Source organism: Astatotilapia calliptera, chromosome 15 (assembly GCF_964374335.1).
Source record: "Astatotilapia calliptera chromosome 15, fAstCal68.1, whole genome shotgun sequence".
NCBI classification, from domain to species: Eukaryota; Metazoa; Chordata; class Actinopteri; order Cichliformes; family Cichlidae; genus Astatotilapia; species Astatotilapia calliptera.
Window position 1 is genome coordinate 1,165,702 of NC_137436.1, and position 23,262 is coordinate 1,188,963.

General features: G+C 44.5%; 1 protein-coding gene and 1 long non-coding RNA gene across 3 annotated transcripts in view; one reads left to right on the plus strand and one right to left on the minus strand.

The window, feature by feature from the left end:
* The window catches only part of vsnl1a (visinin-like 1a), a 35,880-nt gene extending 12,891 nt beyond the window's left edge, over positions 1-22,989 (plus strand). Inside the window, exons 3-4 of the mRNA XM_026143315.2 lie at positions 18,842-19,057; positions 20,934-22,989. Of these exons, the coding sequence (XP_025999100.1) occupies positions 18,842-19,057; positions 20,934-21,131 (414 nt within the window). The 3' untranslated portion in view covers positions 21,132-22,989. The remainder of the gene's footprint in view (positions 1-18,841; positions 19,058-20,933) is intronic.
* On the minus strand, positions 682-11,275 carry LOC113007013 (uncharacterized). 2 transcript variants are annotated; one of them, XR_003269838.2, is made up of 3 exons: positions 10,986-11,275; positions 2,717-5,264; positions 682-1,723 (listed from the first exon to the last, which is right to left on the minus strand). It is a non-coding gene; the product is annotated as an uncharacterized LOC113007013 (long non-coding RNA). The 2 variants fall into 2 exon arrangements; XR_013901618.1 differs by having other exon boundaries at positions 2,717-2,834; positions 10,986-11,217.
* Positions 22,990-23,262: the final 273 nt, after the last annotated feature.

Here is a 23,262-nt window from a genome sequence, read left to right on the forward strand (position 1 = left end):
CCCTGTCAGGGTGCTAAACACTCGGCTGCCAGCCTGGAGGTAATGCACTGTTTTGGTTGGACACGCACTTTGTCTCTCGCTCTTGTAGGAGGATGCAGGCACTGCGATAGAGCGCAGGTGCAGAGTGTCAGCTGGAAATAACAGTGTCTGTGTGTGAGGGCACACGTGTGGCGAGTCAGTATTCCTCTGTACATGTTAACGCTGTGATTGCTCCCTCTGCTTATTAGATTTGATTGGAGCTGGAGGGTTATGAACGAGCTGCATTATCATTAGAGAACGTCTCATTAAATGTGCTGAATTATGCTTCTTTGAAGCCGTCGCTTTTATACGTTTGAAAGATAGGAAATCACATTGAGTCACGTTTAGATTTTAGATTGTAAAATTGGATGAAATGTCCAAATGATAATGGCACAATGCAAATGTGCATTAGTGCGGTAAATGAAATGGAATTTATCCATTTAAATGGAGTTTATATGAAGAGTGAATGAAGTCAGAGTTATTCAGAAAACACCCACTATGTTAATCCACAAACCAACTGCTTGTGGATTAAATAAAAGGGAACCTTCTTCTGATTGGCAGAAAGTTTGAACCACAGGTGGTGACTAAGCTTCTATTTGGCTGAAATGACCGTATTAGGGTTATCCTGTCTGTGTGATGTCATACAGAGCCAACAGTATGGAGGACTGTCTAACACAAAGCGTTTAGATTGTAGCTCGCAGGGATTCAGTACAAGCATCCAGCACTGTAACAATATACATGACAGAAAACAGGGAAACCATCATATGTTCTCTTATATCCACATATTTGATCTTTCTTATAAATCACACTCGCTAGGATGATGTGAAACTGAGGCTGGTTGTTTTCTGTACGTAAAAGTTAGTTTAGCTGTAAGGAAAAGTTTACCCAACAACGTGCAGCCATTGGAGGCCAGTTGTAAAGGCAACTATAGGAAAGCATTTTTATAATGTGAGTCATTGCCACAGTAAACACATTCTGTCAGCTGTTCATTTCATGACTTATTAAATTCAACATGATGTTTAGTTTGTTCCAGTTGCAGCCAAGCAGGACACAAAGCAGAGTCTGAGTCACAAAGAGCCGGAGATCATACGGAGCCTGTGGAATCCACAGATCCTGTCAAACTGTCCCAGGTCGCTGAAATGACTCGTTGCAGCCATCGCGTCCCAGCGGATCTTCACGTTTAGCGGCACTGCCAACACCAGACAGCGACATAAAAATTGATCGCAGGCTTCTGTGCCAACTCGCACTCGAGTGCGTCCATGCCACAGTGTGTGAAATTTGTTATCCATGACATGCCAGCTGCTCCGTGAGCCATTTGTAACAGGATAATGACACTCGCAGAAACAAAGAGGTGATAGATTTTTGTCACTGCAAAATTTTTTGTTTTTGTGCTTGAAGCATGCACACACACATGCACACACACATGCACACACACACACATGCACACACACACACATGCACACACACATGCACACACATGCACAGAAATGCGCACGTTTAACAGTGATCCAAACACTTGCAAAACAGGATTCATACCTTCTTGGTGTTGTGTGTCTGTGTGTTATTGTGTTGTTTGCCAAGTAACATCCAGTGAGCATCAATAGACTTATTGTGATAAGGCAGCATCAGTATAATGGCCTTCATTGTGGTTTCTGCTGCAAACAGAAACTCTGTCTTTTCCCTTCCAGTCGTCTGTGGCTGACTCCTGCATTAAAACAGCAAAAAGACAGAAAGCGAAACCAGTTTGAGTGTTTGCTAAATGCATTTAACGAGGTCCTCATAATCCCTAAAACCAGGGAAATATACACGGAGACATCATACGTGTGCTTTGTGGCTGCGCGGGAGGCGATTGATGCATTGTTGTAACGCTGGCCCACGCTCAGCCAGATGCTGACCTGAATATGCAGCAGATGTATGGATGGATTCTGCTCAGTCGCGTCACGCTTTCATAGCCTCAAGGCTTTTCCTGTCGACGGGTGTGATGCGCGCGCATGTGTGTTTGTGTGCACCGTTCAGCAGACTGCGAGGCTCCCCGTGTTCCCCACAAACAGACAGAAAGACGGATCGGAGGGCTGAATGCGAGGAAGGTAAATGGAGTGACAGAAGGACACTGACATCATCTGGCCAACAGCCCGTCTCTGCGAGGAAACATATGTCCCCTAATCACAGGAGACAAAGACTGAAACGACCGTGCTGCAGCCTCAGATTGACATGGAAAATTAGCTATAGGAGATCGTTTGGCATAGATGTGACAGCGCACACTTGTACAAAAACAAATAAAAGTCTTGGGCGTATACATATTTAATAATTCTGTGACAGCCAAGCAGCTTGGAGCTGAGAGATCTCTGTACTGCACAACAAAATGTGAATATTTTAAGAGGCTGCTACATCACTAATTGTTGGGATGTGTCAGCGTGGACCAGTATCAACCTTAGTTACAGTGAAGATTTTTTGTTTTTCTAGCTACAAAAATGGAAAATAAATGACACAAAAACAAATCACCACGTTTTGGACGAAGGGTGCAAAATCAGGAACAACCAAAATGGAAACAGTAATCCAGCTACTGATAGGCAGTAACTCGTTAGAGTGGGTGATGGTGGATATTAACACATTGGATTTTAATCAGACAATTTGGAATTTCATTAAATAATTGAAAATAATAATAATGATAATTAGACTTGACTGTGACGATGCTTACCAGTGTCTCTCTGTCTGGCTGCAAACAGCTCGGGGAAGCACTATCTACTCGCTGTGCCACAAACTGTAGACAACGGCACACAGCTGTGTAGCGTAGGCTCAATGCACTGCTGCTGCTGCTGCAAGGAGAAAGCAGTGCATGATTTAGCCTGCTGTGATTACATACATAACTCACTAAGTAACTCTTTAAGACACCCCATGAGGAGACGGTGCAGCCCACACCCATCGCAGTGTTGCAAACAAACTATTTAAGATTTACATCTACACAGGACGGCCCGGTGAAGGCCACACCAGATGCAAAAGGCAAAGCCGTCTGCCAGACGCAATCCTGGCCTCAAGTCCTGCAACAGAGCCAGCCGCTATGGTCTGACCGCAAAACACTAGGCTGACCATTTAGATGTAGGCTGTCGCTGAGGGGCACCCGGCACCTGCTACCCGAAAGAGGGTCTGGCTGCGCATTCAAGCTGTAAAACCAGGCGACCGCTGCACAAATGAGAGGAAGGCTCCCCTCAACAATGGGAATGGAAGGTGACAAACAGCTGGTCTGTCCTGCTAATCGGCCCGATACGCCTGACGTACGCCACCAAAGCACACACAGGGCAGCCTGGCACCGAGCCGCCTCCGCGCCCTGAGTGCGAGCTGTCCGAGGCTCAGCGGGGACAGTAATCCAGGACTGGGCCGCAGGACCACCGCTTTCCCATCCAGCAACTACCTGCAGCAATCCCGACAGAGCATGGAGTTCACAACAAGGCTGTTTTCTGGTCCAGTTACTTAATGAAATAATCAATAGAATACTCGATTACTAAAATAATCAAACGCTGCAGCCCTACACACTTGTACAGGCTTTTGTGTAACGGTTCATAATGTCGTCTTTGTGTTTTGTCTTTTATTTGCACGTGTTACATTTTTACGGATCGTTCTCGCGCTATTTTCTGTAAATTCTTTGATGTTCTGTTATTCTGGTTTAGAAAGATTGAAAAAATGTGTTACTATAATTTTACTGTAAAATAATAAATGTAACAAAACGATACACGGAGCAGGACAACACCAAAGCTCTTACAGCCCCTCGAACATGCACAAAGAATATCAAATTATTATAATTTCCTATTTGATTCCCATGTCGATTCCTGCCATTCTCCCTCCTTCCTTTCTGCATCTTCCCCTTTGTTATTTCCTCCATCTTTGCCCACTTCCTCTCTCACCTCCCTTCCAAGGAGGCTTGTGGCTGCCATGCACTAAAAATAGCTTTTGTCATCTCAGAAGCGCTCATGCCATTCTCCATCGTTGTCACAACAAAGCGCACACACACACAGTGCTGAATGCTACACACTGCGGCTCCTGAAAGGCAGAGATTCCATCGACAGCATGAAATACTTCGTGTCGACTTCAGTTCACGAGTTGCACAAATATAGAAACAATCCCGATGCTCTCGAAGCTGCTCAGGAACTGCGAAGCAGACAAATGACGATGATAAACTGGAGACTAAATGACTCACTCATTATGAACACGAGTAGTTTACAATGTTTGGAAAGCACACAGGGAGGAGAATCTGACACTGAGTAAGCAGACTGTAATTTTCACAAAGACAAACAGTGGTTTCTACACCGCGAGTCCTTCAGAACAGAAAATTGGTGTTAATTGCTCCGAGTGTTGCAGATCAGATGCACTAGAAGCTGTAGAGCTGTAACGGACACGTGAATGTGCTTGCAGAGGCACGTCGAAACAGAGAGAGCGAAAAGGCCGACGCACAGATGGCGACTCGGAATAATGAATTGCTTTTAAGCCTTCCGACTGCTCTCTGGCCTCTTTGCGGCGCCTCGGTCCGGACTGTAAAAATGTAATTGAATTATTCAGTAACTTTGAGGGCACCTCACTGCTGCTGCTGAGGTGTGGGAGCAAGAGAAGAGGAAGTAAGTGAGGGCCTTTAGATGCACAGAGAGCGATAATGGGGTCCGTTCAGCAGGGAAATTATATTCAGACTGAGCCGCACACTGGCACATCCTCTATCACAGACGAGTGGTGAACAAGGCTATTAGTGTCACGGTGCAGGCTAAATCCCGCCGTGGCAGCCAGAGTGACCTTCAGCTGGTTAACAAGAGTGCAAACCACCATGTCAGCAAGCTCCACCCAAGAGAGAGACGCCGCAGCCCCATCGTTCTGACCCCTGACTTTCATGTGGAAGAAGTCAAGATTTTATACACACATATTATATTTACCAGTTTTCAAAAGGCATGCACATTCTCAAACACATGGACCTTTAAAAATAGGATAAGATGTGCATCGTGAGCTTTTCAGGCTTTAAAACTGTTCAAGAAAAAATATAATTATTGTTGGAGAGGATCTATTACACTCACGTCTACCTCTATGCTTGGACTTGGACTCAGTGAAATCCAGGTTTATCCTGATGACCCCCTCACAAACACAAATCCTGCACTCACTGTGGTGCTGTAGAACCTGCTGTTCGAGTCCACTGTTTCAGATTTTACTCACTGCCATCTTTTTATCTGTCCTCGCTGACCCAGCTGTCCAGTCTGGTTTACTTGTCATGACTGCAAGAGAGAAACTATCGTCAGACCGTTACAAAAGTGAAGCCATTACAGCGATGAGACCTTTGTTCTGTCACAAAATGATCCCAACCACACAACAGCTCGTGTCATGCTTCAGTTTGTGCCATAATTGCATCGATATGATTTGAGCAGTAAGATAAACACATTAGTAAATTGGTGGTTATGCAGTGAGGGTCTCTCAATCAGCAGCATCTGAATTTCCTTCCCCGTGGGTATGCCATGTCAGATAATAAAGCCAACAGATTCCCAGAATGAAGTTTGTTTTTCCAAAAGCATTTAATTATGGAGGCAAATCTGGACCAATTCAAACTGCTGTGACTGACGTGATAAGTGCTGCAGAACATCACGTATAAGCACCCATAAAGCCTACGCCTCAGTACTTACATAGAACGTGACATATAGCCTAGCCTACATGTGGCCACTATGCATCAGTAAGTACGTTAGCTTCTCTTTTAGTCTGAAGAATTGGAGAAAGTTTAGATATTTATGTCCCTGAGCTGTAAAGTAAGACTTTATAATGACGATGATAATAATCAACAGACTTGGATATAAAACATGAATACAACTGCAGAATTATAAAGGGATCTGCTATGTTTTTCCAGATTCTCTGTACTGTTCTGATGGTAGGTACGCAAACTGATCAACGTGTCAGATACTGAGGCCGATGTAAGTACGCCTATGAGCCAAACAAGTTATGTCACGTATGATGTCAGGTAGAGCAGATCAGGCATACACCTGCTCCACAGTGTAAGGTGAATAAGGATTCATTTGAACCATTGTCATGCAAAGCTACTGTAGTGGAGCGCGTGTGATGTCTGTACGCTTTTGAAATATCAGAACTGCGCACATGCACTCAGGGGCTCTTCATTAGATACTCTTGGCTGGTACCAGGTTGGAAGCTCGTTTGTCTTCATTTTATATGGCACAGATTTAACAAGGTGCTGGAAACATTCCTTCGAGATCTTGGTCCATATTGAAATGACAGGATCACACTGTTGCTGCAGATTTGTTTGGTGCATGTGATGCAAATCTTCCGTTCCATCACATCCAACAACGGTGCTCTGCTGGATTGAGATCTGGTGACTGTGGAGGCCATTTGAACGAACTACAGTGAAGTACAGCGTCATGTTCAAGAAAGTGGAATGATCTCCTGGAAGCAGCCATCGGAAGATGTGGTCGTAAAGGGATGAACACGATCCGCAGCAATACTCAGGTAGGCTGTGGTGTTGAAATGATCCTCAGCTGGTACTGTGGGCCCAAAGTGTGCAAGGAAAATATCTCAACACTGTTACGCTACCTGCAGCAGCCTGCACCATTAATACAAGACAGGATGGACCCATGAAACGGCTTCATGTTGTTAAAATTCTGGCCTATGGGCAAGAGATGTTTGCAAAGGTGCTACCTTGTACCTCCATCTCAATACTCACCACGAGGATGGTGTGATGCATCACGGAGGACGCCTCGCCGCTCTTCCATGACTCCCAAAGTTGAGTCACGAGAGGTGGGAAGTTGTCATGCTCTGGGATTTTAGACCTGTGGTTTCTTACGAGGGCCGTGAGATTGTTACTGACCTGCAATCGTACTGTTGTAATGTTTACATCCACAGCAAGTGAAAAATACCAAGCGATACAACAAAGAGTCAGTTTGTTAGAAGTATAAGGGGCGATCGTGGCTCAAGAGTTTGAACTTGTAATCGGAAGGTTGCCGGTTCGAGCCCCTGCTTGGACAGTCTTGGTCGTTGTGTCCTTGGGCAAGACACTTCACCCGTTGCCTACTGGTGGTGGTCAGAGGGCCCGGTGGCGCCAGTGTCCGGCAGCCTCGCCTCTGTCAGTGCGCCCCAGGGTGGCTGTGGCTACAATGTAGCTGCCATCACCATCACCAATGGGTGGATGACTGGATGTGTAAAGCGCTATACAAATACAGGCCTTTTACCATTTATAAGGTTTGACATGTTGTGCAATCAGAGATGCTCTTCTGCATACCTCGGTTTGAGTTACTGTTGCCTGTTTCCCTCTGACCACTGACATCAACAAGGCATTTTTGCTGGACGTGTTGTCTTTGTTTTTTTCTGCCGGACAGACTAGTTACCCTCCGAGCAAACTCAGAGAGCAGGCAGGACGCCCGTACCTGTGAGAAGTGGATCGAGAGAGGAGAAGGTTGCTGCTGTTCATGTAATTGCGACACCACAGCACGCAACACATCAAATCAGAGCACTACTGATTACTTAAAATTAGAGCAGTCAGCTGGCAGCACTTCAGTGCGTGTAAGGCAGGTGCTCCTAAAGTAGGTTACAGACGTGTAGCCTCCAGAGTGCAGCTAGCTGTACGTTGGCATGCACCTCAGGGTGAGAACGAGCACACGTCAAAATTACATCCCTGACTTTTATAAATAGGCTCATACGGGGGAGATGATAGAAGCCATTAAGACATCGTGTGGGTGTGTTAGCCCTCTCTAAGTCAGATGGAAACAACACCGTGGCAGCAGAGGCGACAGAGCCGTGAACGTGCAGAGTCAGGACCGGGCTTTTCCATGTGTGCACGCACGCACAGACTCAAACATGACTGAGCAGTCATGAATAATGAATTCATGCTCGAGGAGGAAGAAGCCCAGGATGTTTGATGAGTCGTGTAAAATGGAAGCACAATGCAAGTAATGAAGCGTGCTGCAGACATCCAGAGAGAACTCAGAGGAGGTCGTGTGTTGTTGTTGTGTTGTTGTTGGGGCTTTTCCCCGTTGTGTGGTATTTCCTCACCGCCTCAAGTCCGGCCTTAAGAACAGGAACTTCTATGTGTCAATTAGCCAATTTTCATCACAAAATATAGAAATCACATGCGGGGTCCCCCAGGGCTCCGTCCTAGGGCCCCTCTTATTTAGCATTTACATGCTCCCGTTAAGCCAGATTATAACCACCAATAATATTAACTACCACAATTATGCAGACGATACTTAACTTTATATCTCAATGTCACCAGGTGATGTTGAACCTATCCAAATTAATAACTGGATGTCTCATAAGTTCCTTCAACTGAACAATAACAAAACTGAAGTACTTCTCTTTGGACCCAAAAAAGAGCGATTAAATATCAGTAATCAGCTCAAGCTGGTCCAACTAGAAACTACCGACCAGGCCAGAACTTTAGGTGTAATAATGGACTCAGACCTGAACCTCCAGGGCCACATCAAAGTCATAACAAAGTCAGCCTCCTATCACCTGAGGAACATTTCTAGGATTAAAGGACTGATGGCACAATTAGACCTAGAAAAACTCATCCATGCATTTATCTCCTTGATTACTGTAACAGTATCTTCACAGGTTTACCCAGAAAACCAATCAGACAACTGCAGCTGATCCAGAACGCTGCTGCTCGTGTTCTCACTAGAACCAAGAAAATAGAGCAAATTATTCCAGTTCTAAAGCCATTACACTAGCTCCCTGCAGCTCACAGAATAGACCTTAAAGTGCTTTTATTAGTTTATAAATGCTTGAATGGGTTAGCGCCAGAGTACATTAGGGATCTGCTGTCATGGTACAAACCATCCAGATCAGTCGGGTGCTCCAGCTCTCGTTTACTGACCGTCCCCAGAACCAGAACTAAACCTGGAGAAGCAGCTTTTAGTTTCTATGCCCCTCACATCTGGAACTATCAGGAGACTGCACAGCTGCAGAGACACTGAACTCTTTTAACTCTAAAATTAAAACTTACTTATTTAGACTTGCTTATGAGTAACTGATCCTATTATGGCTCTCTACCGGTTTGTTTTAATTTTTCATATAAATTATTGTCTTGATTATTGTTTTATTGTAAATGTTTTCTTGTATTTTACTTTTATAATGTTTCATGTTTTATTTTAATCATGTAACGCACCTTGAATTGCCTTGTGCTGAAAGTGTGCTACACCAATAAAATTGCCGTGCCTCTCCCCCTCCCTGCCTCTCCCCCTCCCTCCCTCTCAAACGCTATATCTCTTTCTTCCCTCGCCTCCTTTCTTCTTCTCGCCCCGGCTAAGCAGGAGAAGCTCGATCGTGAGCTTTTGTTTAAAAGACGCCTTCAAAAAAGCACAAGCTGCTGTGGATTTATCTGCCAAGCTCTTAAAAGACCATTTTAGACTCACCACTGGCAAAGGGAAGATAAAACAGTCGTCCTTTTATTTCTGCCCTGTTGTTCTGCTTCGCTTTGAACTACGTCACACGGAGCAGAGGGTAGCCCTCAGGTCCACCTGCCAAAGCTGGCAGTGACTCACTCCTGCACCTCTTACTAGCTTTTCTGTGTCTGATGAGAGACACGGAGGAATAATGGTGGATAAGACCGACTAATACACACACATATATGTATATCTGATATTTATGTATCAGAATGAAGAGTTTTAATCTGGATTATTGTTTAGGAATTTTGCTATGGAAGCAACATGATGCGTTTATTCATTCTTTCCTCGTTGCCAATAGCTGTTCTCCTCACTCGCTCCCTCGGGCATTAAATATGCTTCCACACCTCAACAGTGCCATCTGCTGTTGTGCTGTCATTTATGCTCCTAATGCAGAGTTGCTGCTGCCAGATGGGTGTTTTGTAACCACTGATAACCAGGGTTGGAGACAGGTTAGTGCCAAATTCCTCTCAATGCACAAGCAGCCCAGGAACGGGCTTTTCAGGCCGATTTCTGGACTGCAGCGGGACATCTCGCCAGCTTCTCAAAGCAGGCTTTCATATCGTTTGTATGTGGTGTCGTAACAGACACTGGTGGGACTGGTTTATGGCTCTGTGAAGTGGCTTCTCTTGCTCAAGGCCCAATATTTAGTCCTTATTTTAAAATCCTCCCCCTCTAATCAAAGCAAACTTGCTTACTTAAAATCGTCATCTTAAAAAAACTGCACTCCTGGCTACTATGGTAACAGCACGTGTGGTTTAAGACGACAGCAAACACATGTTGTTTTACAGGTCAGCATAAAGTGACAGCAGGAGGGCGCAGAGCAGAGCGCTGACGTGTTTTCAGTAAGCTTTAGTACATTTCTCCCCGATGGTACCGTAGAGAAAAATCTAGTAATGTCTGAAGGCTGTGGGAGTTTTTCCTTCCCACTGTCGCCAAGAGCTTCCAGGATAAAGGCTGTGATTTGGTGCTGTATAAACTGGGATACAGGACAAAAAGAAGAACATCTGCACCATCTAAGATTACAGTTGTACAGTAATGATCCTTCCGCAGGTTCACCTACGGAAACCTTGTTACGACTTGTCACAGTTTTATTGACTGTGAAGCACTATGGTCAACACTGTTGTTTTAATATGTGCTATATAAATAAATTTTGATTTGATTTGATTTACATTTATGAGAAAAGAAAAAATATGGATGTTCTCTGAGATACATTTGCAAGACTCAGAAGATTTTGTATGTTTGATGTTAAAGTCTAACCTAAGCTCAGGTTATTATTCCCAAAAGTTTCAAACATCTCTCAAGTTTTTTCAGAACAATTTTTCCAGTTTGTTTCATAAGACGTTATAATATCAGAGAAAATCGGATTGTGTTCTTATTCTTGTAATAAATAAGTGACTTTGACCTCAGAAATTAGTTTTTTAATCTTTCCATTTACCTGCGCTCCCTAAGATGCTAGTGTAGAAGAAAGAAACAGATGTTTGACTGTGTGAGGACGGAGGTTTCATCAATCAACAAAATGAAAAGCAGCTTTGATTTCACAAAAATAATTCTACTTACTATGAAAACGACACTCGCGTCTTAGGTGAGCTCTTCTTGTTCACTGACTGTTCTTCACACACTGCTCCCTTGCTACAAAGCTGATATCGCAGCCGGCACTCACCTGAGCGGATGACTAAAAATGCATTTTCCAGAGCAAAGTGTGTGTTTGTATTTGTGTTGTCTGTTTGAACCCCGGGGCCTTGGACGCAGGAGCAGCCACAGATTTGCGCGGCTCAGTGTCTGTATCTGGCACGTCACTGAGCGTTTTATGTAAGAGCGCACGCACACGCAAGCAGACACGCTGCAACCTCCCCACCCCCCCGATTGATTATGCATGTTTTCTCCTCTCCTGCTCTCGAGCTCAATGAAGCAGGACCTCCAGTGGCGTGGTGATGTAAACAGCCGTAGAGCAAAGCGAGGCTAGGGTATCTTTGCTTACATCTCACGCTGTTGGCGAAGGAATGCATGAAAGGTGAGGCCCCCCCCCCTCCCGGTGCCAGAGCGATGGAAACTGTATGAAACACGTCAAAGCTAAAGCCTTGTTGTTACAGACCTCGAGCGCTTTGAAGGGCGGATCACAGGCTCAGACTGACCTCTGCACCCTGTGCTCATGTACTGGAGAGATGCACAGCCAATAGCAAATGTGCCTTTGATAACAACAGAGAGGCAGAACAGAGTGTCCTGCAGGGCTCTTATGCAAGGAGACCTTGACCTCGGGGGGGCTGTGTGGATGCATCACCAAGAGATCATAAATTATTACTATATTTATCAGTCTGATTTATTGTTATTGTCTCCCTGTTGGGTTTAGTTCCCTGACAAAAGAATATTGAACCGTCCATATTAAGGGAAGCGATGACCAGCAAACTGAGTGTCGAGTATGTTCACTGTGTGCAGCTCTATCGAAGCAGCAAGTAGAATCATTTGGAAAGGGATAGATTTCAAATGATTCCCAATCCATGAAAAACAGTTAGAGTGACGGAGCACGGCATCGACAGGGCAGCGGTTCAGAGCGGGCGCTGTGGGACTCTGAGTGCATGGATGGTAATAGGTCATGTGGTTTGACATTTGCAGAGGTCTGCAGCATGTAAAGCAGCTCATCTACTGGCTTTGTTTGGTAAGATTATAAGCACAATGCATGATAAGGCTGGTTTGCATCTGTTATTATTTTTAACCTCCTCAGACCTGAACTCTTCCACAGCAGCATTTTTAATTTCTCTTTGATATTTAAGCTGATTGGGACCTGATGAATGTAAAAACAAAGAATCACCAGATTATTTTTTTTACCTTATTTTTGTTTTTAAGAAAAATGAGAGCCACTTATGAGGATATTCGATAGAACAGTAGCAGGATAACGTCCTCGTAAGTGGATATCAGGCCCTTGTTGAGCAAAATTGAGTATTTTTGTCTAAATAACCCAAAATGTGACGTCCACATATGTGGACGCAGGTCCTAGGAGGTTAAAGCAAAGCAGTGATGCTTGCATTTAAAAACAAAATACATTCAGCACTAAATTTACTGATGGATTCTTATAATTTGCTTCCAGGAAAAGCCATCGAATGTATTTACACTTCAGATTACCTCACTGTACAGGAGAGTCTCCTGTCTCTGTTTAAAAGCAGCTTTCCATGTATGACCAGTTTTATCCAGGTGACCTCCAACAACCAGTTGTTTAATACTTACTTTTCCATAGTAACTTGGAGTTGCTGGAGGGGGTGGGCACTGACCCATGTGTGAGTAGGGCTGTAGCAGCCAGTTTTACACCAATCACTCACTCGCTGGTCATTCTCATTTTTCCCTAGCAACCAGTGCCACCCCAACGATCACAGATGGTCTCTAGGTCTGGGTTGGTTGGAGCCTAGATTGTAGTCAGAGTCATGATGATGTCACGATAACATCATAATAGGGTCATTGTGTGATGGTGGCTTGTTAGGATAATCCTGTCACATCACCTGCATGTATTTATATTTTAATTTGCATTTGGCGCCATATCGCCTTCAGAAACTACGATATCTTTTGTCTCACCTTCACTGTGGACGTTTGAGTGGATAAAACTTGATCTTTCTCGTGTTCCACAGCTTTCACTCATATCTGGCAGTGCTGCCCACTTTCATTAGCAAGATGAGCTCGAAAGCTCAGCGAGAGGTAACAGAAACTTGGCAGCGCTGGTCAAAATGAAAATACTTCCTGGTTAAAGGTCCGGGGATTTGGATTGACTGCAGAGTTCGTCATGGGTGGCGAGTTTAGCTCAAACTGCAGAGAAATGCCAAACAGCTCGTCCTTATCTGCTGCTTCTCATCAGTCTCTCACACACACACATTACAGTGCAGCAGTTTTAGTATTAGCAGCTTCCAAACTGTATCAGAAACTGTGGATAGTAAATATAATGTCTTTAAATGCTGACCCTTGTGATGTCATCACTCAAAGCTTTTAAGCTGCAGTTTCAGCCGAACGCTTATCTGAAGAGCCGGCAGAGTTCAGCTAAAGAGAAATGCAGATCAGACACTTCCTGGAAGTTATTTTGGAGTCAAAGTCATTGTGCTGGTTGTTACTGATGAGCTCGTTTGAGTCACTTGCAGTTTCACGGCACTTTGGAGCTGCAATATTCATCTGCTCCATGATCCTGCAGTCGTTCTGTCAGTGTGAAATGGCCTTCAGTTAAGTGTGACGATTGAGTGTCTTTCTCTCCCACACGCGTTTCCTGTCTCCCTGCCTCCCAGCGTTTGGATCAGCACCAGTACCAGCTTGCAGGCTGATTATAAAGGCTTTAATGTTCCATTTACCAGCAGCATGTTTCAGGTGGTGTGTGCTTGTTGACAGAATCAGCCTTGACACACACACACACGCATGCAAACCTTGCGACATTAGCCTTTATTAGAGCAGCTGCGCCTGTGCGCCTGGCCCTTGGCTGAGCGGTCTGGCACTGAGCCCATCCTTTGATGGCCGGCTGCAAACAGCTGCCAGACCAGCAGGAGAGAACGACTTAATGGAGACGTTAACGGCCTAATATCTGTAAGTGTAAAGTCGAGGACACGGTCCCTTCAAGTGGTGACGAGCTCATTTTTGGTTGTTAAACTGTGATTGCGTGCCATCGAGTGAACGTTTTGTTGTTGCCTGTTTGCTCTTTCTTCATTTTTACGTAACTGTTTCATAACTTATCAGATTGTTGGGGAACTGCAGTGGCGTTCTCTCTCGCTCCCCTCCCACCCCTTAAACATCCTTCCCGCATCCCTTCCTTGGCACCTTTCCTCTCCCCTCTCACTTAGCCTCCTCCTCCCTCTCCTCAACTCTTCCCGCGTCGTCCCGTAGGTCCACGTGCCTCCTCCCGTTCCTCCGGGGTTGGGGGATGATCTGAGGCAGAACCGTGCGGGGGAAGGAGGGAAGGAAGCCACTTTGCATTGATGCACAAAGCGTCCCGTGCATGCAAGCTGGCTCGCGCTGGCTGTCCCTGCCCTAAAGGGTGGCTTCTCTGAAAGGGCAGATAAGGACCTGGATCATGGGTGTAAGCTCTGTCGTTCTCCCTCTCACACTTTGTCTGCCTTGCTCCTTTTTTCCTTTCGTTCTTTTGAAATTCTTCTGTCTCTTCTCATCTCTGTGCCCGCTGACACCCTCCTCCCCCGCATATCTTTTCTCTTCTGAACTTCTCTAAACTTCCCACTGCAGTCTGATCGGCTCGCACTGCAGCAGAATTTACATGGGTGGGACCTCATTGTGGCTTTTATAACCTGAGCTAACACGGTCTAACCCTTACTCTCTGTGGTTTCATCCCTCATCTCCAAGTCACTGCAATCCATTTTCCCATTAGGATTCATGGCCTTGTCTCCTCCCCCAGTCTTAGTGCAGGATGGGGCAGCATCCTTGTTTCTGAGTGTGACGAGACTGTCTGCTGCACACATGGGCTTTGGCTTGCTGTAGTTGATCAGTATACAGACACGTGTATACATGCATGTATAGGTCCTGTAGCAGAGGCCTAGGAGTTTGAGGTTTCTGTGCATCTTAGCTGTTCCTCAAACTTCTGATGTTGTGCCTGGAACCTGCTGGAGTCACTGTTCCAGGTTCGGGGTTACAGGGCCTGATGCTCCTAATGGCACCGAGTATGTCTTTATTTTGTTGTTTGTCTGCTGGGATTCTCTCATCTATCGTTGTCAGTCACCACTGCGTGTGGTTGGTCGGCCAGCAGCTGCTTGTCTGTGTGGAACACTGGAAGCTCCTATGGGAGCTTGGAGACTTCATACGTGGCACAGATGTTCCTGTACGCTAGCACAGCCACTTGGTTGTGCCTCCCACTGTACACCATCCCAGCTTGCTTCTAACATCTCGCTGCTCTGTGCTGAGTCTCTGGGGCACTTTTGGACAGTCTGCATGGGTGATACAGTCAGTGGACTCCTGCCTCTGTGGTGCTTAGAGGATGCTCTTGTGCTGCTGTGATCAGAGCTTCTGTGCTGTCCTGTAACCTACACAAACACCTAACGAATGTTTCTGGATGTGCAAACAAGCAACTATATGCTGCATAAGTCATGTCACTTTAGCATGTGAGAGTCAATGAGAGTCATTACACTTCCAGTTCATCTGCTGTGTATTCCAGTATCGTTACATTGGCTTTTAAACAACAGAACATTACATGTCTCAGTCCTCATTGGCCCGAAGCTATACAACCAAGGGACAGCCAGCGGCTCTGGGAACTAGCTGAAAACAGATTCAACAACGGTGCGAACACTGAAAAACACCTTGGACTGCACTTCATTTGGGAATAAAGCAGAAAATTTGTCATGCAGGGTTTGGTTTAAGTAGAGAGGCTATGTGAGGTTTCCATCAAAACATGTGCTGCTGGTGTGTGACGTAACAGGATGTCAGAGAGGGACAGAACCTGTGGTTGCCCCTCAAGAGTCCAGTGCTGGGAAGCGTCCTTAAATGCCCCTGTGTGCATGTGCTAATAACGAATAATGATTGACGGGTGCTCTCCTCTGGCTGCAGCCTTTGAAACTGATGAGTTCGGTCACCAAGCTGTCATCGGCTGCTATCCTTTTTAAAATATCACCGTTTAAACCAAAGCTGTGAAGGTTGTTGTGGTCAGCTTGTAGGGAGTTATCCTCTGACTCTGGAGTTATAGTCAGCTTTGCAGAGCTCTGTTGTGTGACTAAGTTCATTGTTACCTTGTCTGGGACACAATTTCACTCTTTCGCTTCAGGTGCACTGTATGGACACGAGTACTGGGCTACCTGCACACAACAGCTACAGGATCTGCTCAGCCCTGGAAATCCATGCTATGAAGCTTGAGGCGTACAGTTTTTGTGTTAGCGCCGGAGGAATAACCGCTGAATAACTCTGTAGTTACTCAGTCAGCAGAGAGTCTGGGTGTTTGATTTTATCGACCTGTGGAAACACAGGAATTCACAGAACAGGTGGTGTGACCCCACACTTCTGACCAGATACATTTTTCATCTAAATGAAGGCTCTGCTGTAAACTACGTGTCCAACACTGAACAGCAAACCTGCTGGTGAACATGGGGGAGCATGAGGCTTCTACACAAACCCGAGTCTAACACTGATGTTGGCCAGAACGGAGCTGGGTGACTTTAGCAATTCAAATAACTGCTAATGTTGCTTTAACTCCACTGGTTGTGAAAACCAGCCAGATTTAACTGCTGCCTGTTACCCATCTGCAGGCTTTTTTCAACACTTTGAAGTTACAGCTTCAACTGTTCACGCTTTTAATGCTTTTCACAGCTTAATCGATGCCATATCTTTGTCATTGATTCCCGCTCTGTGCTGTGCCGGGGTCTTGCTTGTGCTTTTTATGTGTGCAAGGCTGGTAAGGTCCAAGAACAAATCCATGCTGTCAAAGATTACTGCACAAGGAAATATCAGTCTTCTTTTGACGACAGCGTTTCTTTCTGAGTGAAATCTGATAGTGGAAATGTGACGTTCACTGAAAAGAAAAAGAAAAATTGTGTTTCAACTCAGCTGCTCATTGTGTAGTTCTGCAAATGTCAGTACAAGCAGGATGCCTTGACATTTCCAGATATATTAAATGGGGAAGGTACCCGCATGCCTGCTGTGGTTCCTGAATGTGAGCCTGTGAACACGCAGAGATTACACAAAGTTTAAGAGGGCCTGACTTTCTTCTTTTGCACAGACTCCTTTGCTCATATTTTACACGTTCACTCTGTGGCATGGCTGCGCCTGACCTTGAACGAGTTATGGTGAAATCAGGTGCAAAAGTAATAAAACAACATGGAATATCTTTCTCTTTGTTCCATTTGCTCGATGAAGATTGAAGCAGCCCGCCCAAGTCCTCAGGGAGCAGCTTCGCTCAAGCTAAGATTAACCATCGACCCAGACTTTTTACCAGGGAGGTCAAACGGAAGGTTATGTCTAATGAATGGCTCAGCTTCTCGCAGCCGCCCACAGGGTTCGTGCTGTACGGTAGATGACAAAGAGCTGAGCGGGGGCTTGGTGGCCTTCCACGCAGTTACAGCATTAATCTCTGCCCTTGTGTTCATATGCTGCTGGCGTGCAGTAATGATATGGATTGCTTCGACTGTCAACACACTTTTTGTGCTTCAAGTACTTTACTGGGGGTAAAACCCAGTGGATCCTGTGCCTTTACTGAACTGTGAGCAGAGATGGGCTGTGTAATTAGGCATCAGTGGACAAAAACAGAGGAAAGCTGAGTGAAATAAAAACATCTGCAACATTCAACAAATGAAATTATGTTGCACATGGTTACACCTTCAACTGGTTTGTTTTTAGTTACATAATTCAGGTATTATCTACAGAACTGCCTTAAAGGTAGCATCTATGCTACAAATACACCTTCAGCCAATCAGAATGCTAATGTGGTCCTGCTGAGAAGGCCGATGATGATAATTATCGGCATTTTTCACTAGCAATCGGGCTAAAGTGCTAAATTAAAGTGAGTTAATCACTAAAGTAATTACAAAACATTGATTTAATTAGGTTTGATGAAATGACAAAAGTATGGGCTCTACCGCGCTTGCAGGTGAATATCATCACCCTCACGTTAGCAGCCGCATAGCCAACAGATGCACATGTATCAGACATCAGATCAGCATCAGCAGGAAGTCCGGCGAAACAAAGCTGTGAGGGAAAAGGTCATGTAACTTGGAACATTAAAGTCACACGTGTCAGGATAAAACAGCCGTGTGAATATCTCTTGGAGCTAAAGTGTAAAGTAGTTCTAGCTGCGACTTGTGTCAGAGATCCTGACGTTCATTACTCATGGGAAAGCCTGGGGTCACCTTCAGGGACTCGTGAACACGGTAAACCAGAGTTGCCTGTTTTGGAACTAGAATTTAAGAAAGACTGCAGGCTCTGGGCGTTTGGAAGCGACAGCTATCCAGGACATCTTTACAGTATGGATGGTTGCACATGAATACACAGCAACAGCCACGTGAGACTGAAAACCTCGACCAAGGCTGGGTCCACAAGGATATCGAGTCTTTTGTTAGTTCAGTTCATCCATCTCAGATTAGCTTCAGACGTTCAGCCAACACTTCTGCTAAATCTTTGTGCACATTTGTCCACAACTTTGAGTAATCCTACTGCCAAACAGACCACCTGGAACAATTACTGTCATTGGTGAATCTAATGAGAACAAAGCTACAGCCTACAAAAGTTGCAATAGGAAATCGAAGTTCATTTAGCCACCCAAGATAATCAGTGTTCACTGATTGCAAATGCTTTGCTTTCTCAGGAGACGTCATGTTTGTACATTATTTGGCCACTCATGTGAAAAACACTAGAGGTTGTATTTCTGAAACATTATCTAAAGGCTCTTGTGCCCAATGACTTCAAATGACTGAATCATAGAAACATACCCGAGTACATACCCACCCCTTTCTCTTTCTTTGTAGTTCTTCCCTTATGGCGATGCGTCCAAGTTTGCCCAGCACGCCTTCAGGACCTTCGACAAGAACGGCGATGGCACAATCGACTTCAGAGAGTTCATCTGCGCACTGTCCATCACATCACGGGGCAGTTTCGAGCAGAAGCTTAACTGGGCTTTCAACATGTACGACCTGGATGGAGACGGCAAAATCACACGGGTGGAGATGCTGGAGATCATCGAGGTATAATGTGGTTAGAAACTTTCTGAAGGGGTTTGATTATTTTTACTTGGACAGCCTTATACTAGCTTTGTAACTTGCTGAGTCACCAGGACAACTATTTTTGTACTTTGGTTACTGAGCGCTGAGCTGAGGCTGTCGAGTCTGAGACAGGCTGTTCAAACAATTTGCAGCTAAAGACAAACGTCCTCATCTGTAATTCAGGCCACTCCTGCCCCTCGACCTGTTTGCACTGAGGCATCCATTAATTTATCATTCTTTCGTGATCCTTGTTTAAGGATCAATAAAATGCCATTTGGAGAAACATGGAATTGATGCCTCTTCATATTCAGCATTCAGTTCATTTTCATGCTTCCCAAAGGCATTTCCCACTGTTTCATGCAGGCAAACATTAGCAACAAAATCCACAGTGAAGTTGTTCTGAACGGTAACGTCACATCCGAAGACACCCGAAAACATTAGAACGTGACAGCTGAAGGAAAATATGCAGTGTTCGTTCTCCGCCTGCAGGCGATCTGAAACATATAGAATTTAATGTCTCTCTGACTACAAAAGACATAATTAAAAAGCTTTGTGTCAGCAGCAATAGAAGAGAGGCGGTGTTCATGCTTTTTCAGAGGAAACTTGCACAGATTTGTATTTCACCCTGTCGGTCGTGCGGGTGAACAACACTAACAACATCTGTAGTCGGCGCAGGTTGCAGATATTGTGTTGTCCTTGTTTTATTTGATCAGCATATCCAATTATACCGACAAATAGAACCTCCTAATAGACATTACAGCAAACTTTACTATCAAAGTCACCACTTTTAAGCAGCTTCATACTTCAGCATCCTTGATAGGTTTAGCTAAAGCACACGAGAAAGCTCTGCAGCCGACTGGCTATAACTGCAGTGGAGTTTCTCTCTTTGAAGAAGCTACTGGAAATGCTTAGTAGGAAACAACAGTAAAGAGCATGTTTGTCATAGTTGTTGTTGTCAGACTACACAATAAGTTACTGTGTAGAGTTTGTGATTACAGTATTTTTATCACGTAGATCGAACTCAGAAGCTTAAATTCCACGTAAAGGTACAGTAAGTAATTTATTGAGGGTATTTATAGAAAAATAAGAATATTGTAAATATACATCGATTAGTGATTAATTCTGTATTTTCATAAACTCATAATTAATCCATAGAGAATACGGAGGAGCAGACACAGTTTGTGGAACTTGCCATGTTGTCCCACCATCTTAAATAGAGGTGTTGGACTGTGGCTGGAGAGCCGCCACATGTGTGGTCCACTTATGATAGAAGTTGCTTTGAATTTTAAGATCACAAATAGCTCTTTCAAACTATAAATGTGCAACAGTTGAACATGTACATCTTTCACAGTCTCCCTCCTTCCTCATTTCCATGTCATCCTCTTCCTCCTCACCTCAAGCCTCGCCTCTAACACACAAAACTGTCAATTTATTCCCAATATTGTCGCAATTACTTATTGTCAGCAGTTCAGACTTGCAGCCCTCACATCTCCAGACAGCTGACAACAAGCCAGCTAATATAAGCTAATATTATGCCAGCCAGTACCAGGAAAAACTATCCCAAAAATCTCACTTTCATATTGTGTGAGAATGATTATGTAAGTGTCCGAGCTCAACAATGTAAAGCATCTTTAACGTGTGCTAGCGTCTGCTAACAGCAGCTAATAGTATCTAACAGGCTAACAGCAGCTAACAGCAGCTAACAGCTAACACAAGTGCTAGTTTCACAACGTTTTACAGCCTCCTCAGGACTAAATAGACAGGAACATATATTTAGAGAACAGATTTAGAGACTGGCAGCTGAAGGAAACTTTGCAGCGTGCTCTAAAAGTCTTCTGCCCTCTTCCTCCCCCTGCAGGCCATCTACAAGATGGTGGGCACGGTGATCATGATGAAGATGAACGAGGACGGCCTGACGCCCGAGCAGAGGGTGGACAAGATCTTCTCCAAGATGGATAAGAACAACGACGATCAGATCTCGCTGGAGGAGTTCAAAGAGGCGGCCAAGAGCGACCCGTCCATCGTATTACTGCTGCAGTGTGACCTCCAGAAATAGGCCGGAGGGCGAGCGGAGCGCTCCACCAGCCGCCACGGACTGCACAGAAAGAATTTCATGTTCCATTCAGTTTGCAGCTATTTCCACTGAAAAAAAATCTCTATATATGCTTGGACTACCTTTCAATGGATCTGCTTCTTGTGTTTGAAACACTCGTGTGCATGAGAATGTTATTTGCTATAAAAGATCTACACACAACATACAACTAGTGTGCAGGTGCGCACTCACAGTACAAACACACACACACACGCACACACAACTCTCGCTACATATAAACACCTCGCACAATTAATATATATAAATATATATATATAGATCTATAAATATGAATATATATTTAAATTATTTAAAGATCAACTGCCAAAATGTGAAGTGTGCAAAGTATTTTCCATACAGGTTCATTCTACTGGAGCTTGCGCATCAGTGATGTGCTACGTTGAATTTGCCGCTACTCTATTTATTGTTCCGAGTTTACTGGCGCTAGCTGTGTGTGTTTCATTATACCGAGTAACGTCAACCGAACCAAATTCCTATGATAATGTATCTGCCTCCAATAAGACACTCTATCCATCGTCTCAAGTACCAATAGCTCTAGAAGAGATGGACTTTGTCCAACTTTTCCTTCCGAAAACATGCTCGTGCTGTCGGTAAATACTGTAAATGTAGTTAATTTGCATGCCTTTAGGTTCTGCCTTAAAAAAAAGCTCCTCATTTTGCATCCTATGATCGATGACAGGAAGCCTTATCGGAGCAGCGCAATGACACTTTGGTGGTGGGAGAACCGGGAGAGATCATTTTTACTGACTAGGGAGGAAAAAGTTGACCGCAGTCAGTCCGTCGTATGGGATGTAGGTTTTTTGTGATTTGTCGAGACGTTTTCTTTTGACTGCTTTAAGTGTGGGAGCATGTTTCCTTGTAGATTAGGTGTGGTACATGTTGCTAAGAACTAAACCCCTGCTCCACGCGCACTGAAACACAACAATCCAGTCATCATACAAATTAACAGATGTTGAACATGGAGGATTTTTGAAATGAAGTGGAAGCACTGGAGCTAAACACTTCAGCAGGAGTTAGATTGTTCTATGTTACCATCGCATCCACTTCGTTCGCGTTCGCCCACGGGTTGCATATCATCACGATGGATTCAGAGGAGTTGTTTTCTTGTTTGTTTCTTAGGCTGTTGGAGTGTCTTGTTTGTCTTTTTCAGTGGAAGTAAATGAGTGCTAAAGCAGCAAAAGGAGCAGTGAATGACGTTTCATTACTACCAGAGGACGGCCCTTTCCGTAAAGCCGTGTGTTTAGTAGATCGGACGATTTTTGCCCCCCTCCTCAACCCCTCAAAGTCTTTCTCTCTAACCAGTCAGTCAGACTTTTTGTACTTTTTTACTCCTTTTCTCTCACAAATTGTACACGTACTGATGCATACCAAGTGTAGAGAAGTTCAGTGAAGCGCAGTGCCCCGCCCAAGAATGCTTTGGAAATCACCTGTTTGCCCATTTTCCAGCCTGCGTAAAACCACCGGTATTTTACGAGCTAGCGGAGGATAGAGGAGACGTGACGTGTCATAATATACACAGTACTGCAATAAAGATATATCATAGCAGTCCATCGTCATCTTACAGCAGTGTGACTTGTCCCCCTGTCGAGTTTCTAATCTGAACTTCTTTACATGAACATCTTTGGCCAGATAATGTTTCTAATTACAACTCTGTTATTATTCTTACTGCTATCAAGATACCAAATGTAAGCAATGGCAACCGTGTACGAGGATTCTTTTGTAGCATGTATTGTGTCCCTGACGACATGGCTGCACTACTCCCTGTGTTGTGGTTTAATCTAATAAAAGGAGTTCAATGGGCTGTTGTCTGCTCAGTTACTTAAAGGTCAATCATGGAGGCACGCTCGTGGTCCCCAACCTTCGGTCTCATGTGGCCCCTCATAGTTACCTATGCTGATGTCGTTGTTTAAGCTTAGAGCTAGCGAGACAAAAAGGTGTCACTGATACGATTGGACACATATTAGCATTAGCTGTTCTTCTGGCTAATACATTTATTTCTCAATTACCTTAAAGTAATAATTATTACAAACCCAATTTCAAATACACAATGCTAAGATTTTTTATTCTCAGTGGA